This window comes from Leucoraja erinacea, chromosome 1, assembly GCF_028641065.1.
Source record: "Leucoraja erinacea ecotype New England chromosome 1, Leri_hhj_1, whole genome shotgun sequence".
Taxonomy (NCBI): domain Eukaryota; kingdom Metazoa; phylum Chordata; class Chondrichthyes; order Rajiformes; family Rajidae; genus Leucoraja; species Leucoraja erinaceus.
In genome coordinates, this window is record NC_073377.1 from 124,366,833 (window position 1) to 124,385,311 (window position 18,479).

At 43.6% G+C, this 18,479-nt stretch overlaps 1 protein-coding gene across 4 annotated transcripts in view; it reads right to left on the minus strand.

Annotated features, from left to right (window-relative positions):
• Positions 1-18,479, minus strand: part of LOC129701593 (myosin-13-like) — a 125,631-nt gene that overhangs the window by 97,379 nt on the left and 9,773 nt on the right. For all 4 annotated transcript variants that reach the window (XR_008724218.1, XM_055642879.1, XM_055642873.1 and 1 more), the window contains exon 3: positions 6,203-6,350. Coding sequence is in view for 3 of the 4 variants with exons in the window: in XM_055642879.1 (XP_055498854.1) it covers positions 6,203-6,350 (148 nt within the window). In the remaining variant the exon portion in view is untranslated. The remainder of the gene's footprint in view (positions 1-6,202; positions 6,351-18,479) is intronic.

Here is an 18,479-nt window from a genome sequence, read left to right on the forward strand (position 1 = left end):
TTCGTATGAAAAGGTTATCCCTCGGGTCCCTATTAAATCTTTCCCCCTCACCTTAAACCTATAGCCTCTGGTTCTCGATTTCCCGACTGTGGGCAAGAAACTCTGTGTGTTTACCCGATCTATTCCGCTCATGATTTCATACATCTCCACAAGATATAACCATATAACAACCACAAGATCACCCCTCATCTTCATGCATTCCAAGGAATAGAATCCTAGCCTGCTCAACCTCTCCCAGTAGCACAGGCCCTCAAGTCCTGGCAACATCCTTGTTAATCTTCTCTGCATTCTTTCCAGCTTGACAACATCTTTCCTATAATTTGGTGCCCAATACTCCAGATGTGGCCTCACCAATGTCTTATATAACTGCAACGAGACCTCCCAACCTCTATATGCGTTTTCATACACGTATACATACAGTAATGATACTTTTCATGCTATCACTTTGCCTGCACAAGATCCAAGTGATGATGACCATTATTTCAATACCTTCATGAACCGATACAACTGTTCCTTGATTCACCTTGGTTCACTAAGAGAGTCTAACTTACTTATTACAACAGAGGAGAAAATTATTTGTTCCAGCAAAACAATCTTTTCAGTCCTATTCCCCCTTTCCATTTTTTCAGTAGCCCTGTAACCACCACATGCTCCACCATTTACCCTTTGATTTACCACTTACATGCGTTAATTTACAGTGCACATTTAACTTATGAGAATGTATTTGGGATGTGCGAGGAAACCGGAGCATTTACATAAATTTCCAAAGCCCCAGTAAAAAAAACGTGCACATTCTGCAAAGACAGCACCCAGGTCAAGATCACTCTGCTGCAATGCAGCTGGGAGGCAGCAGTCCTGGTTTAGTTATCCTCCCTTTAAGTGAAACACTGCAATTGAAACTTCCACCAGACCATTGGTGCTTCAAAGAATAACCCACTCAAACAAAACTTCATATGCTCAACATGTTATGACTTTCTATGCCTTTTACATTTGTCTCACCTTTTTAATTTTTTGTTTGTTTAACCTGTGTTACTCCACCACTTTGAGTATTGCATGTAGATCTGCTCACCCCATTGCAGGAAAGATGTGGAGGCTTTGGAGAGGGTGCAAAGGAGATAAAGAAGATGCTGCCTGGATTGGTGGGAATTACTTATTAGGGGAGGCTGGACAAACTTGAATAGTTTTCTCTGAAATGTTAGAGGGTAAAAATAGATCTGATAGAACTATATAAAATTAGGAGAGGCATAGATAAGGCAGTCAGTCTGAACATTTTTCCCCAAGGTCAAAGACTAGAGGGAATATGAATGAATGAATGAAAACTTTATTGTCATTCAGATATACACCTAGACACAGTGCACCTTGAACGAAATTTCGTTGCATTTTACTCTCCAAAATCAGTTAAAAGTTAAAAGTTCCAGGTGCGTCCATAAAAATGCGTCATGCGCATGGTTCTGTAAAATAAATATATATTAAAAAGTTTTTAAAAGTGACGATATTTAAAAAGTTCTAGCCTCGGTTTTTTTGATTGTTCAGTAATCTTATGGCCTGGGGGATGAAGCTGTTGCAGAACCTGGTTGTCCCGCTCTTCATGCTGCGGTACCTCCTCCCAGAGTTCAGCAGTATGAAAAGTCCAAATTGTGGGTGTGTGGGGGCTCTGATAATGCCCTTAGCTCTACTCAGACAGCGCTTATTACCCCATAGGCCATGATGGAAGGAAGAGAAGTCCCATGATTTTTTTCGCTGTCCTCACCACTCTCTGAAGTCACTTCCAGTCCGCAGCTGTACAGCTGCCGCACCACGTGGAGATTCAGCTGGTCAGGACCGACTCAATTGTGCTTCTGTAGAAAGTGGCGAGGATGGGAGGGTGGAGGTGTAAACTTCTCAACCTGCGGAGGAAGTACATCCCGCTGCTGTGCCCGTTTTGCCAGAGATGTAATGTTTTGTGGACCAGCTTCTAAACCAGTTTCCATATGCACCCCCAGGAACTTGATGCTTTTCACCTGCTCCACTGCTGAGTTGTTGATGCAAAGTGGAGTGTGACTGGGCTGAATTTTCCTTCTGAAATCGACGACAATCTCCTTGGTTTTGTTCACATTTAGGAGAAGGTTGTTCCTGCTGCACCAATTCACCAGCTGTTCCACCTCCTCTCTATATGCCTGGTCGTCGTTATTGCGGATGAGGCCCACTACTGTTGTGTCATCCGCGTATTTGATGATATGGTTAATAGCTTTATCTTTAAGGGGCAAGGTTTAAAAGAGATGTACAGGGCACATTTATTTTTACACAAAGAATGGTGGGTGCCTGGGACATGCTGCTATGGGTAGTGGTGGCGACAGATATCATGTATAGTCTTTCCACCGACTAGATAGCATGCTGCAAAAAGCTTTTCACTTCACCTCGGTACATGTGACAATAATTAACCAAGCAAATAAATCTAAACAAATACAATAGTGATGTGCAGAGGCTTTAGGCAGGTACATGGATGTGCAGGGAAAGGAAGGATACGGATCACATGCAGGCAGAGGAGATTAGTTTAACATGGTATCACATTTGGCACAAACATTGTGGGGTGAAGAGTGTGTTTCTGTCGTAAGCAGTTTTATCCTATTATTATTGAACTTAGCTTCTGAAGGAACAACCCATGATATTAACAGACCCCAATGTCAGCTGGGCAGTAGGGAGGGGCACATATTTTACTGAGTGTGAGCAAGTGAGGTTTTGTTGAAGTAAACTGATTGGGAAAGATGAATCACACCGCTTGTCCACGATTGTTATGAAAACAGCGTCTGATTTATTAAAGCCTTCAAAAGTACTGAGGTTAAAAAGAATGTATGTGCTCATTGATCCATTTAAACTACCTGGTTACAGGACCTCCTGCAGGGAACTTGGAGAAACAACAGACTGCAGATGCTGGAATCTTAAGCAAAGCAAAAACAAAGTGCTGGGGAAATTCAGCAGGTCAGACTGAAAAAGGATCACGACCCAAAACTACGTTTATCCGTTTCCCTCCACAGATAGTGTCTGGACTGCTGAGTTCCTCCAGCACTTCTGAGTTCATGCTCATTAGACTGAGACTAGATTGACATTGCAGGACAAGCTATTGAACAAGTAATCCAGGCGTTAGAACAATCATCTAGAAATACAGGGTCATAATATCACCACAGTGGCACAATGGCAGGTTGTCCTTCATAACAAGAGGAGTTGAGTTTAGGAGCAAAGAGGTCCTTCTGCAGTTGTACAGGACCCTAGTGAGACCACACCTGGAGTATTGTGTGCAGTTTTGGTCTCCAAATTTGAGGAAGAACATTCTTGCTATTGAGGGAGTGAAGCGTAGGTTCACTAGGTTAATTCCAGGGATGGCGGGACTGTCTAGCGGGCCATAAAAATTGCCAAGCTGAAATACAAGAACAAAGTGGAGCAGACCTTTGGAAAAGGGAACCTCCGTGCGGCTTGGCAGGGCCTCAAGAACATGGCAGCAGTGAACTCTGTCTCTACCAGCCGCAAGCCCATTCAGGTAGCAGGAAGCAGCTTCACTTCACTCCCGAATGATCTGAACTCCTTCTACACCAGATTTGAAAAGGACAATAGCACCCAGCTAGAATCAATCGTCTCCACACTCAGACCTGATGACTCCGGCCTCAACATCAACACATCAGAGGTGGTGAGAGCCCTCAAAAGGACTAAAAAGAACACAGCTCCATTGCCAGACAACATCTGTGGGTGGACCCTATGGCATTGTGCTGAGCAGCTGGGAGGTGTGTTCCAGCATCTGTTCCAGGGCTCTTTGACCAGCAGCACAGTCCCCGCGATGTGGAAAAACTCAACAGTGATTCCCATCCCAAAGAAGGGCACCACCAAGGTCCTGAATGACCTTAGACCGGTGGCTCTCACCTCCCTGATCATGAAGGCCATAGAGAGGATCATCAAGGAGCACATCACCAAGGCAACTGGCTCGATGATGGATCCATTGCAGTTTGCTTACCAGGCTGGCAGGGGTGTCGATGACGCAAAAATATTAATCTTAAACACCATCCATAAGCATCTGGAAATCCCCAAGGCCACAGCCAGACTTCTGTTTGCAGACTTCTCATCAGCATTTAACACCATGCAGCCACATATTTTGGCTGAGAAGCTCATCACCCGCTTCCACCTCAACCACAAACTCACTCTGTGGATTATAGACTTCCTCACCAACAGATCACAGAGGGTGTTGGTGAACCACACCTTGTCCGACATCCTCTTCACCTTCACTGGCTCTCCACAAGGCTGTGTCCTTTCCCCACTTCTCTTCATTCTCTACACTGATGACTGCAGATCCACCCAGCCAAAGTGCCACTTTGTAAAACTTGCTGATGACACAGTTCTCCTGTCTCTTCTTCCCAGCCACACACACAACATCACAGCTCAGCCCTGCAGGACTTTATAGTATGGTGTGAAAAGTCTTGTCTTGAGCTAAATATAAGCAAAACCAAGGACATGATTGTGACTTTCTCCCCCCAATAGAGACAGATGGCTGAGGCAGCCACCACTATCATCCAGCAGGAGCCAGTGGAGATAGTGGAGGTATACAAATACCTGGGAACAGCCTTCGACAACCTGCTAAGGTTTTCCTCTAACATAGAGGAAATCCTTAAAAAGTGCCATCAGACACAGTACCTACTTAGGAAGCTGAAGTTATTTGGGATTAACAAAGACATTCTCACCACATTCTACTACGCATTCATTGAAAATGTAATAACCTTCTCTTTCACTAGCTGGTTCCACTCCATCACCCTGCAAAACAGAAACCGCCTGTTGAATGTGGTCAAGGTTTGCTCAAAAATCATTGAGCAGCCCGTCCGAACTCTCACTGCCCTATGCGACCAACAGTCTGTAAAGTTAACACGCAGGATTCTTCAGGACCCCTCTCACATCCTGTTTCCTGAGTTTGAGTGGCTCCCCTCAGGACGCAGACCCCGCTGTCCGGGTTGCCGGATACAGAGGAGGAAGGCAACCTTCATCCCCAGGGTTGTCCAGCTTCTTAATGCTGATCACTGACTCATGAACATATGAAATGAAATAACCTTCTATATGCACTTTTTAATTGAAGCACTTAGGAAGCACTTTAAAAACTATTACTATGTGTTGAATGTTGATGTGCGGTGTGTGTTGTGTGATTGTGCAGTGTGTCTGTGAAATGCGTGTGCTGGTTGATTGTGCAGTATGCGTGTTGCTTATGTTTGTTGATTGTGTCCCTTTTTAAAAAGCTACTGTAATGCGCCCTTTTAAATTGCCCCTCGGGGACGAATAAAGTGCTTTGAATTGAATTGAATAGAATGGAGTGGCTGGACTTGTATATTCTGGAATTTAGAAGGATGAGAGGATATCTTAATGAAAAATATAAGATTATTAAGGGTTTTGACACGCTAGAGGCAGGAAACATGTTCCCGATGTTGGGGGAGTCCAGAACCAGGGGCCACAGTTTAAGTGTAAAGAGGGAAGCCATTTAGAACGGGGAAGAGGAAACACTTTTTCACACATAGGGTTGTAAATCTGTGGAATTCTCTGCCTCAGAAGGCAGTGGAGGCCAATTCTCTAGATGCTTTCAAGAGAGAGTTAGATAGAGCTCTTAAAGATAGCGGAGTCAGGAGATATGGGGAGAAAGCAGGAACAGGGTACTGATTGTGGATGATCAGCCATGATCACAGTGAATGGCGGTACTGGCTCGAAGGGCCGAATGGTCTACTCCTGCACCTATTGTCTATTGTCTAACTCAATTAATTAAGCTTTCCTGGACACGCCTTGGAGAATCTTTCCTGGTCTGGCCTGTTTAGGACCCCATGCCTCCGTCAATGAACGTCATTTAGCCACTCAGTCGAAAGGAAATTAAGGGTGACAATAATACTTATCTCATTAATTAATTATATAGACTTTTACTGAATACAATCACATGGAAACATTTTTTTTCCCTCTTTTAATTAAAGACATTTTCCTCTCCCTTCATAGATTATATGGGGAATTTTTGATGGTGGCGATGATGGGTTGACCAAATAGAGTTACAATGTTTAGAAGATGGAGCATGATTCTGCGCAAGTTATCCCCCTCTACAGCTGGCATTGAAGAATAATTCTCACATGGTTCACAGATTGGAGGTAGCGACTCCAATACAGAAACTTCAAAGCAGTAGTAATACCGAGTCGGCAGGATGTACAACCAGCCTTACCTCGTTTCTGAGGCTTCTCTCTGAAATCTGCAGACTCCGGAGCCTTCCTGTGAGTTGTGAATCATTGGTTGTCGATAGTTGAGATTTAGATGCCAACTCATTGAGTTTGTCCACAAGCTTTTGCTTCGACTGCTCCAGATCTTGAATTCTAAATAATGAAATAGTAGTACCAAACACCATTGAGTCAAGAGTCAAGAAAAAAATCCAAAGCTATGCTAGATATTTATCATTGTACATGGTGGCACCCACTGTAACCATTCTCAGCTGCTGAACAATTGAATCAACTTTTATTATTCTGCCCATTCATAATCTTTCCTAATTGCCTTCAAACGGATTGCTTTGCTTGGCCATTTCAGAGCGCATTTAAGTATAACCAGCACTGCAAACCCTAGAATCACAAAGAGGTCAAACCAGACTAGATATGGTATATGTGTAAGGAGGAACTGCAAATGCTGGTTTAAACCAAAGATTGACACAAAAAGCTGGAGTAACACAGCGGCACAGGCAGCATCTCTGGAGGGAAGGAATGGGTAACGTTTCGTGGCGAGACCCTTCTTCAGACTGGCTAAGGAGAAACGAGAGACATAGATAGTGATGTGGAGAGATAAAGAACAATGAATGAAAGATGTGCAACAAAGTAACGATGATAAAGGAAACAGACCATTGTAAGCTGTTCATAGGGTGAAAATGAGAAGCTGGTGCGACTTGGGGGGGGGAGGGATAGAGAGAGAGGGAATACCGGGGCTACCTGAAGTGAGAGAAATCAATATTCATACCACTGGGCTGTAAGCTGCCCAAGCTAAATATGAGATGCTGTTCCTCAAATTAGCGTTTAGCCTCATGCTGACAACGGAGGAGATCGTGGACAGAAAGGTCTGTGTAGGAATGGGAAGGAGAATTAAGGTGTCCAGCAACTGGGAGATTAGGTTGGTTCAGGCGGGCTGAGTGAAGGTGTTCCGTGAAACGATCGCCCAGTCTGCGTTTGGTCTCACCGACGTGTATGATTCCACATCTTGAACAACAGATACAGTAGATGAGGTTGGAGGAGGTGCAAGTGAACCTCTGCCTAACCTGAAAGGACTGTCGGGGTCCCTGGACAGAGTCGAGGGAGGAGGTATAGCAACAGGTGTTGCATCTTCTGCGGTTGCAGGGGAAGGTACCTGGGGAGGGGGTGGTTTGGATGGGAAGGGATGAGTTAACCAGGGAGTTGCGGAGGGAACGGTCTCTGCGGAAGGTGGAAAGGGGTGGAGATGGGAAAATGTGGTAGTGGTGGTATCCCGTTGGAGGCTGCGGAAAATTCGATTGATTATGTGTTGTATGCGACAGCTAATGGGGTTGAAGATAAGGACTAGGGCAACTGTCTCTGTTGCGACTAGGGGGAGGGGGAGCAAGAGTGGAGATATGGGGCACCGAGGAGACATGAGTGAGGGCCTTATCTATGATGGGAGAGGTGAATCTCCGTTCCCTAAAGAATGAGGACATCTCGGATGTTCTAGTGTGGAACACCCCATCTTGGGCGCAGATGCGGTGTAGACAGCGGAACTGGGAGTAGGGGATAGTCTTTGCAGGAAGCAGGGAGGGAGAAAGTGTAGTCGAGATAGTTGTGGCAGTCAGTGCGTTTGTAATAGACAGAAGTAGTTGAGGGTGAGGACCAGCTCCGCTAGGCGAAGTACAGTGTTAGTAGAGGGAAATTGGATGGTTCTGCGGTTGAGAAAGAAACAGAGGACTTTAAGGCCTTCCTGGTGGGGGATGGAGGTGTAGAGCGGCTGAACATCCATAGTAAAGATGAGGGAGTGGTGGCTCGGAAAGCAAAAGTCATTAAAGAGTCGAAGGGCATGTGAGGAACTAGATAGGAGGAGATTGGACCAGGGGAACCATCCAATTTCCCTCTACTGACACTCTACACTGCCTCCCACTTCCTCCAAGTCCAAGGCGTAGCTATGGGCACCCCCATGGGCTCCAGCTATGCCTGCCTTTTTGTAGGGTACGTTGAACAATCCCTGTTCCAGGCGTATGTAAAATAATATGTGTGTTATGATTGTGTTTATAGTTTGTTTGGTTGTTTTGTTGTTTGTCTTTTGCACAAAAGCCCGCGAGCATTGCCACTTTCATTTCACTGCACATCTCGTATGTGTATGTGACAAATAAACTTGACTTGACTTGACACTGGCCTTATCCCCGAACTATCTCTGTTGCATTGATGACTGCATCAGTGCTACCTCCTGCGACCATGCAGAACTCATGGACTCCATCAACTTCACCACCAATTTTCATCCCGCACTCAAAATTACTTGGACCATCTCCGTCACCTCCCTCACCTTTCTTGATCTCACAGTCTCCATCGCAGGAAATAAGACTATTGACTGACATCTATTACAAACTCACTGACTCCCACACTATCTCGACTACACCTCTTTCCACCCTGTTTCCTGCAAAGACTCCATCCCCTACTCCCAATTCCTCCGTCTACACCGCACCTGCGCACAAGATGAGGTGTTTCGTACTAAAACATCCGAGATGTCCTCATTCTTAGGGAACGGTGGTTTCCCTCTCTCATCATAGATGAGGCCCTCACTCGTGTCTCCTCGGTACCCCGCAGCTCCCCCCGTGCTCCCCTTCCCCCAGTCGCAACAGAGTCAGAATCCCCCTAGTCCTTGCCTTCCACCCCATCAGCAGTCACCTCCAACCGGTTCCACCACTAGCCACATATTCCCATCTCCACCCCTTTCTACTTTCTGCAGAGACTGTTCCCTCCGCAACTCCCTGGTTAACTCATCCCTTCCCACCCCCTCCGCAGGTACCTTTTCCTGCAACCGCAGAAGATGCAACACCTGTCGCTATACCTCCTCCCTCAACTGTCCAGGGAACCCGACTGTCCTTCCAGGTTAGGCAGAGGTTCACATCCACCTCCTCCAACCTCATCTACTGCTTCCGTTGTTCAAGATGCGGATTCTTATACATCGGCGAGACCAAACGCAGACTGGGTGATCATTTCGTGGAACACCTTCGCTCAGCCCGCCTGAACCAACCTGATCTCCCGGTTGCTGGACACTTTAATTCTCCGTCCCATTTCTACACAGACCTTTCTGTCCTCCGTCTCCTCCATTGCCATAGTGAGGCTAAACGCAAATTGGAGGAACATCATCTCATATTTTGCTTGGGCAGCTTACAACCCAGTGGGATGAATATTGATTTCTCTCACTTCAGGTAGCCCTGGCATTCCCTCTCTCTATCCCTCCCCCACCAAGTCACACTAGCTTCTCATTTTCACCGTACAAACAACTTACAATGGCCTGTTTCCTTTATCATCATTTTTTGCATTTTTCTCATTCATTGTTCTTTATCTCTCCACATCACCGTCTATATCTCTCGTATCCCTTATCCCTAACCAATCTGAAGGAGGGTCTCGACCCAAAACATCACCTATTCCTTCCCCCCAGAGTGTCCCGCTGAGTTACTCCAGCCTTTTGTGTCTATCTTAGAAACGGTATAGTTCTTTGTTGATGAGCATTTATCAACCCGATTACTCAAACCAGTGCACACATTTGTCTGCAATGAGCGACACATTGGTGGCTGGTAGAGCTGCCTCCACAGGTGCAATCCTGGTCTCAGGTGCTGCCTGTGTCTACAGCTCGGCATTTAATCCTATCATCCCCTCCAAGCTGGTTGCCAAGCTCTCAGATCTGGGCATCCCTCTGCAATTGGATCCTCGTCTTCCTCATTCACAGAATGTCTGTCCGTATTGGTTGAAATGTGTCATCCTCGATAAGAATCAGCACAAGAGCACCTCAAGGCTGCATGCTCAGCCCCCTGCTGTACTCACTCCATACTCATGACTGCGTAGCCGGTCATAATGCGAACTCCATCATCAAGTTCGCCGATGACACCACTGTTGTGGGACGTATCATTGATGGGGACGAGTCAGAGTATAGAAGTGAGATCGACCGATTGACCAATTGGTGCATGCACAATAACCTGGCTCTCAACACCAGCAAAACCAAGGAATGGATTGTGGACTTTGGAAGGGGTAGGATGGGGACGCACAATCCCGTTTGTATCAATGGTGGAAAAGGTTAAGAACTTCAAATTCCTGGGCATTCATATTTCCAAAGATCTCTCCTGGTCCCAGAACACTGATGCAATCATAAACATAGAAATTAGGTGCAGGAGTAGGCCATTCGGCCCTTCGAGCCTGCACCGCCATTCAATATCATCATGGCTGATCATCCAACTCAGTATCCCGTACCTGCCTTCTCTCCATACCCTCTGATCCCCTTAGCCACAAGGGCCACATCCAACTCCCTCTTAAATATAGCCAATGAACTGGCCTCAACTACCCTCTGTGGCAGAGAGTTCCAGAGATTCACCACTCTCTGTGTGAAAAAGGTTTTTTTTCTCATCTCGGTTTTAAAGGATTTCCCCCTTATCCTTAAGCTGTGACCCCTTGTCCTGGACTTCCCCAACATCGGGAACAATCTTCCTGCATCTAGCCTGTCCAACCCCTTAAGAATTTTGTAAGTTTCTATAAGATCCCCTCTCAATCTCCTAAATTCTAGAGAGTATAAACCAAGTCTATCCAGTCTTTCTTCATAAGACAGTCCTGACATCCCAGGAATCAATCTGGTGAACCTTCTCTGCACTCCCTCTATGGCAATAATGTCCTTCCTCAGATTTGGAGACCAAAACTGTACGCAATACTCCAGGTGTGGTCTCACCAAGACCCTGTACAACTGCAGTAGAACCTCCCTGCTCCTATACTCAAATCCTTTTGCTATGAAAGCTAACATACCATTCGCTTTCTTCACTGCCTGCTGCACCTGCATGCCTATTTTCAATGACTGGTGTACCATGACACCCAGGTCACGCTGCATCTCCCCTTTTCCTAGTCGGCCACCATTTAGATAATAGTCTGCTTTCCTGTTTTTGCCACCAAAATGGATAACCTCACATTTATCCACATTATACTGCATCTGCCAAACATTTGCCCACTCACTCAGCCTATCCAAGTCACCTTGCAGTCTCCTAGCATCCTCCTCACAGCTAACACTGCCCCCCAGCTTAGTGTCATCCGCAAACTTGGAGATATTGCCTTCAATTCCCTCATCCAGATCATTAATATATATTGTAAATAGCTGGGGTCCCAACACTGAGCCTTGCGGTACCCCACTAGTCAATGCCTGCCATTGTGAAAAGGACCCGTTTACTCCTACTCTTTGCTTCCTGTTTGCCAGCCAGTTCTCTATCCACATCAATACTGAACCCCCAATGCCATGTGCTTTAAGTTTGTATACTAATCTCTTATGTGGGACCTTGTCGAAAGCCTTCTGGAAGTCCAGATACACCACATCCACTGGTTCTCCCCTATCCATGCTACTAGTTACATCCTCGAAAAATTCTATAAGATTCGTCAGACATGATTTACCTTTCGTAAATCCATGCTGACTTTGTCCAATGATTTCACCACTTTCCAAATGTGCTGCTATCCCATCTTTAATAACGGACTCTAGCAGTTTCCCCACTACTGATGTTAGACTAACTGGTCTGTAATTCCCCGTTTTCTCTCTCCCTCCCTTCTTAAAAAGTGGGGTTACGTTTGCTACCCGCCAATCCTCAGGAACTACTCCAGAATCTAAAGAGTTTTGAAAGATTATTACTAATGCATCCACTAGTTCTGGAGCTACTTCCTTAAGTACTCTGGGATGCAGCCTATCTGGCCCTGGGGATTTATCGGCCTTTAATCCATTCAATTTACCCAACACCACTTCCCGGCTAACCTGGATTTCACTCAATTCCTCCAACTCCTTTGACCCGCGGTCCCCTGCTATTTCCGGCAAATTATTTATGTCTTCCTTAGTGAAGACGGAACCAAACTAGTTATTCAATTGGTCCGCCATATCCTTGATCCCCATGATCAACTCACCTGCTTCTGACTGCAAGGGACCTACATTTGTTTTAACTAATCTCTTTCTTTTCACATATCTATAAAAACTTTTGCAGTCAGTTTTTATGTTCCCTGCCAGTTTTCTTTCATAATCTATTTTTCCTTTTCCTAATTAAGCCCTTTGTCCTCCTCTGCTGGTCTCTGAATTTCTCCCAGTCCAAAAGTATGCTGCTTTTTCTGGCTAATTTGTACGCATCATCCTTCGCTTTGATACTGTCCATAATTTCCCTCGTTATCCACGGATGTATTACCTTCCCTGATTTATTCTTTTGCCAAACTGGGATGAACAATTTTTGTAGTTCATCCATGCAGTCTTTAAATGTCTTCCATTGCATATCCACCATCAACCCTTTTAGAATTAATTGCCAGTCAATCTTGGCCAATTCACGTCTCATACCCTCAAAGTTACCTTTCTTTAAGTTCAGAACCATTGTTTCTGAATTAACAATGTCACTCTCCATCCTAATGAAGAACTCAACCATATTATGGTCACTCTTGCCCAAGGGGGCACGTACAACAAGATTGCTAACTAACCCTTCCTCATTACTCAATACCCAGTCTAAAATAGCCTGCTCTCTCGTTGGTTCCTCTACATGTTGATTTAGATAACTATCCCGCATACATTCCAAGAAATCCTCTTCATCAGCACCCCTGACATAAAGAAAGCACATCAGCGCCTCTACTTCCTGAGAATATTACAGAGAGTCGGTATGTCAAGGAGGACTCTCTCGAACTTCTACAGGTGCACAGTAGAGAGCATGCTGACCGGTTGCATCAAGGCTTGGTATGGCAACCTGAGCATCCAGGAGCAGAAAAGGCTGCACTGCCCAGTCCATCATCGGTTCTGACCTCCCTACCATCGAGGGGATCTATCACAGTCGCTGCTTCATAAAGGCTGCCAGCATCATCAAGGACCCATATCATCCTGGCCACACACTCATCTCTCCGCTGACATCAGATAGAAGGTACAGGAGCCTGAAATCTGCAACATCCAGATTCAGGAACAGCTTCTTCCCCACAGCCATATATATAGATATAGATATAGATAGATATAGATATAGATATATATAGATATATATGCTAGATATATATATATATCTATATTATGACTACAATATCCTGTTGTGCTGCAGCAATTGGGTTTTCATCTGGGTTTTCTCCGACATCCCAAAGATATGCATATTGGTAGGTTAACTGGCCATTATAAATTGACCTTAGTGTGTCGGTGAATGCTAGAAATGAAGAGAATGTGGGGAGAATGAAACAATACAAATAAGATGCAATTCATGTAAAATAGATGATTGACATGTGAATTCAACAGGCCAAAGGGCGTGTTTCCCTGCTCTGCCTCTCAATGACTGTGCTGTTCCTAGATCCCTTTTCTATAGGATTCTAATATATTTGTCCCTGTATATCCCCAGCACTATCCTTCCTTCTGCGATTTCCCGATGTTGGGGGAGTCCAGAACCAGGGGCCACAGTTTAAGAATAAGGGGTAGGCCATTTAGAACGAAGATGGGGAAAAACGTTTTCACCCAGAGAATTGTGAATCTGTGGAATTCTCGGTCTCAGAAGTCAGTGGAGACCAATTCTCTGGATGGTTTCAAGAGAGAGTTAGATAGAGCTCATAATGATAGCGGAGTCAGGGGAAATGGGGAGAAGGCAGGAATGGGGTATTATATGTGGATGATCAGCCATGATCACAGTAAATGGTGGTGCTGGCTCGAAGGGTCGAATGGCCTACTCCTGCACATATGGTCTATTCCCATTGCCTGCCCTGTGGAGATAGGAACAGGGAAGAATAGTGATCAGAGGAAAGGAGGAAATAAATGCAGAAACAGAGAAAATAAAGAGAATAGAGAAAGTAACAGAGAAGAGGAATTAATATCAGAGAATGAGAATAGAGAACAAGAGGAAGAGAAGAGATTGTAAGATGTGATCTCCAAATCTTTCAGAGGTGCCCAGAGAGCTTCCAGTGAGATAGAAACATGGAACTGCAGAAGCTGGTTAACAAAAAAAGACACAAAGTGCTGGAGTAACTCATCGGGTCAGGCAGCATCTCTGGAGAACATGGATAGGTGACTTTGGAAGAAAGGGCCCGATCCAAAACGTCACCTATCCATGTTCTCCAGAGATGCTGAGTATCTTTTTTTGCACTTTGTACCTTTTTTGATCTTCCAGTGATTTTAGTTTAGTTTATAGATACTGCCTGGCAACAGGCCCTCAACATAGGTTAAAGATGAGGGGGGAAAGATTTAATGGGAACTTGAAGGGTAACTTTATTTACAAAGAGTGAGGGTGTATGGAACAAGCTGCCAGAGGAAGTAGTTGATGCAGGTACTATCGCAAAGTTTAAGTCGAGTCAAAACAAATTTTATTTCCATAGCACATTTCAAAACAACTCTCGTTGACCAAAGTGCTTTACATTAGTGCAGGTACTAACTTGCTACAAACAATGGGACATAGATCAACAATACATACAGCGCTCCCTCAGAGGACCTCAAGAAAGGCTTGAGAGAGGTTTAAGAAACATTTAGACAGGTACATGGATAGGATAGCTTCAGAGAGATTAGGGCCAAAGCATGGAGGTGGAACTAGTGTAGATGGGACATGCTGGTCGGCATAGGCAAGTTGGACCGAAGCACCTGTTTCCACTCGGTACGACTAATTCTTCCACTATTCACCCAACATTAAATATAGTAGAACAAAGACTGAACTAGCAAACTTCATGACACTGAGCAACGATGCCTGTTGGGGACTATGACCTCCGATTTACAACTAAAATCTTCACTAACTCTCTAACTCTCACCATTACAGTTTCAGTTAATTCAATTTTTCTAGCTCTGTTCAACCACCTTATTCAGATGAATAGGAAATCTTTGTGCCATCTAGTGTCATTTTAGTTTAGTTTCGAGAAACAGCGCGGAAACAGGCCCTTCGGCCCAACGGATCCGCCCCGACCAGCGATCCTCGCACATTAACACTATCCTACACCCACTAGGGACAAACTTTACATTTACCAAGCCAATTTTTTTTTTCACTTAAATTTTTATTGATTTTTAAGAGATATTTTCAAAACAGTGCAACACCATCACCATAAATAAAACAAAGTAAGAAAAACAGCAATCAAAATAAAAAAATAAGTAGATGGGGGGGAAAAAAAAAAGTAAATAAAAAAAAAAAAAAAATTGGAATAAGACCGTGTGGTTCACTTACCAAATTAAAAAAAGAAAAACCATTACATTGATTAGTTATCTGGAGATAATTCAACATTCATACAAACATACCATCTAGTTCTATATAACGCAATCTTCCCATATCTAGCTCGGCATTTATCTAATTGGTGTCATGGCTCAAATAAACAGTCCATTTTTCCCAGATCTTCTCAAATGAATTCTCCTTGACTCTCAAGGAATATGTCAATTTCTCCATATTAAAGATGTCTCGCACAATTTCTAACCACTGTTCCTGTTTTGGACTTTTTTCATTAAGCCACTGCCTGGTAATGGCCTTCTTACTTGCTGAAAGCAAAACTTTAATCAAATATGTATCTTCTATTTTTACACTATCTTTAATACGCCCCAGATACATCACAGGGCAGGTATTTGGGATTTTATAACCCAAGATATTATTTACAGCTGCATTAACATTTTCCCAGTATGGCCTTATCTTTACACAATTCCAGAAAATATGCGAGTGGTCTGCCTCCGTACTCCCACACAGCCTCCAACAGTGTTGTTGGACAGCAAGTTGTCTGCTTTTTATTTTGGGTGTTATAAAAAAGCGAGATAGATTCTTCCAGCAAAATTCTCTCCATACTAGTGAGCTTGTGGATGAACATTGTGTTTCACACATTTGATACCATTCTTCTTCTGTTATTTGAATCTTTAATTCTGCTTCCCATTTTGTTTTTATGTAGAGCGTTGATTCTCCCCCGCTTTCCACCAGAGCTTGGTAGAAAGCAGAGATGACCCGAGACCCCTTCTGTTTGTATGCATCCACAATCACCTTGATCACATTATTTGAAGTTTCATCTAGTTCTGGCTTTATCTCTTTTATAAAGTAGTCTCTTAATTGCAAGTATCTAAAAAAGTCTTTGTTTTTGAGACCATACTTTGAATTTAAATCTTGAAAGCTCATAAACTCGCCATTTTCTGAAACTGTATACATTGCCGTTATGCCTTTTTGTGCCCATTCTTTGAATTTTGAATCATACATTCCTGGCTTAAACTTTGAGTCATATGCGAACCACTTCAATGTGTGAACCCCTTTTTTAATTTGTATTTTTCCACTATAACATTCCATATTTCTAACGTAAATGCTACTATTGGATCCACAGCACGTCTCAAAGCCCCTCTCAGATATTTGTCTCCCACCAAAATCTGGGTCTGGTAACCCTGTATCTCCCTTTCCATTTCTTTCCATCGAGATTCATAATCAGGTCTACACCAACAAGCCAGAGGTCTGAGTTGAGCTGCATAAAAGTATTTCTTCAGATTTGGTAAAGCCATTCCACCCTTGCTTTTCGGCAGTTGAGTGTTGTTAATTTTATTCTTGGTTTTTTGCTATTCCAAATGAATCTAGAGATCATTTTATCCCAGGCTATGAATTTATCTTGGGGAACATTAATTGGGAGAGATTGGAATAAATATAGTAGTTTAGGTAGGATATTCATTTTTACCGTTTATTCTGTGTGTATTCTGGCACTGAAGTCTAGAGGAAGGGTCGACCACCTCTCAACATCCTTTTTGATGTTTTCTTCAATTTTGTTATAATTAGTTTCAAACAAGTTGGAAAGTGTTTTGGTTATAGTTACACCAAGATACTGCATCGTTTTAGAGTTCCATTTCAGATTATATGCATCTCTGATTTGTTGGGATGGAGAATAATTGAATGAAAGAATTTGTGTTTTTGTTATATTCAATTTATACCCTGAGTAGTATCCATATGTTTCAAATAGGTTCATTAGATTTGGGAGACATATATCTGGTCGTTCAAGAAAAATAATGATATCATCAGCGAAAAGACCAATTATATGTTCTTTCCCCCCTATTTGGACCCCCTGCAGGTCTTCTCTCTGCCTTATTGCTTGTGCTAAGGGTTCGATATACAAAACGAAGAGAGTAGGAGAAAGACAGCATCCTTGCCTTGTGCCCCTCTCTAACTGGATCCTTTTTGATATGTTTCCATTTAACCTATTCCTAGCTGTAGGCTCCTGATATATTGTTTTAATACACCGAATTGCATCTTCATTGAAACACAAATCTCCTCAGTACTTCATATAAGAATACCCAACTAACACTATCAAAGGCTTTTTCTGCATCCAAACTGACCAGGACCATATTTGGATCCCTTTTTTGAGCATTATCCACAATGTGGAGGGTTCTTCTAATATTATCCTGTGTTTGACGCCCCCGAATAAATCCAGTTTGGTCTTCATTAATCAGATCTGGTACAAAAGTCTTGAGTCTTTTGCAAACGATTGAGGTAAATAGTTTGTAGTCTAAATGATTGAGGTAAATAGTTTCAAGCCAATTAACCTACAAATCTGTACATCTTTGGAGTGTGGGAGGAAACCAAAGATCTCGGAGAAAACTCACGCGGGTCATGGGGAGAACGTACAAACTCAGTACAGACAGCACTGGTAGTCGGGAGTGCATCCGGGTCTCCGGCGCTGCATTCGCTGTAAGGCAGCAACTCTACCACTGCGCCACCATGACCGCCCTATTGTGTCTGACAACTTCACAGAGACATGGAACATAAAGTGCTGGAAGTACTCAGCAGTTCAGGCCTAATGTGTCCTGACCTGACCGGCAGATCATTTCCAGCAGTTTCTTACTTTCTTTTTGCTTTCTCGTATCTGCAGTTTTAAAAATGTTTTATTGTCCTTTGCTTTCTTTTCCAATAATCGTGTTATAGTTACTAAGAATTTCTGCTGGCTCGAGAGATGTTTTGTATATCTCTAACACACACAATATGTTACAATTTGTATTTCAAAGAGTACATAATGTTTGGTTAATTTAGGCAATGCTGAAACTTGGATTCACGAGGTCCAATAGCACAAAACAAGCCCTTCAGCCCGTTGAGACTGTGGTGATCATTGAGCATTAATTTACACTAACCCAACCTATTTCTGTCCCTATGTTCACGTCCATTATATCCAGATTCTACACACTGTCGCAATATAGAGTGGTGAATTGACCTGCTGAAATGCATATCTTTACGATGCAAGGAGGAATAGAATCACCCAGTGAAATCACACTGTTATAGGGAAAACATGCAACCTCCACACAGATGGTATCAGAGGTCAGGATCAACTGGAGCTGTTAGACAGCTG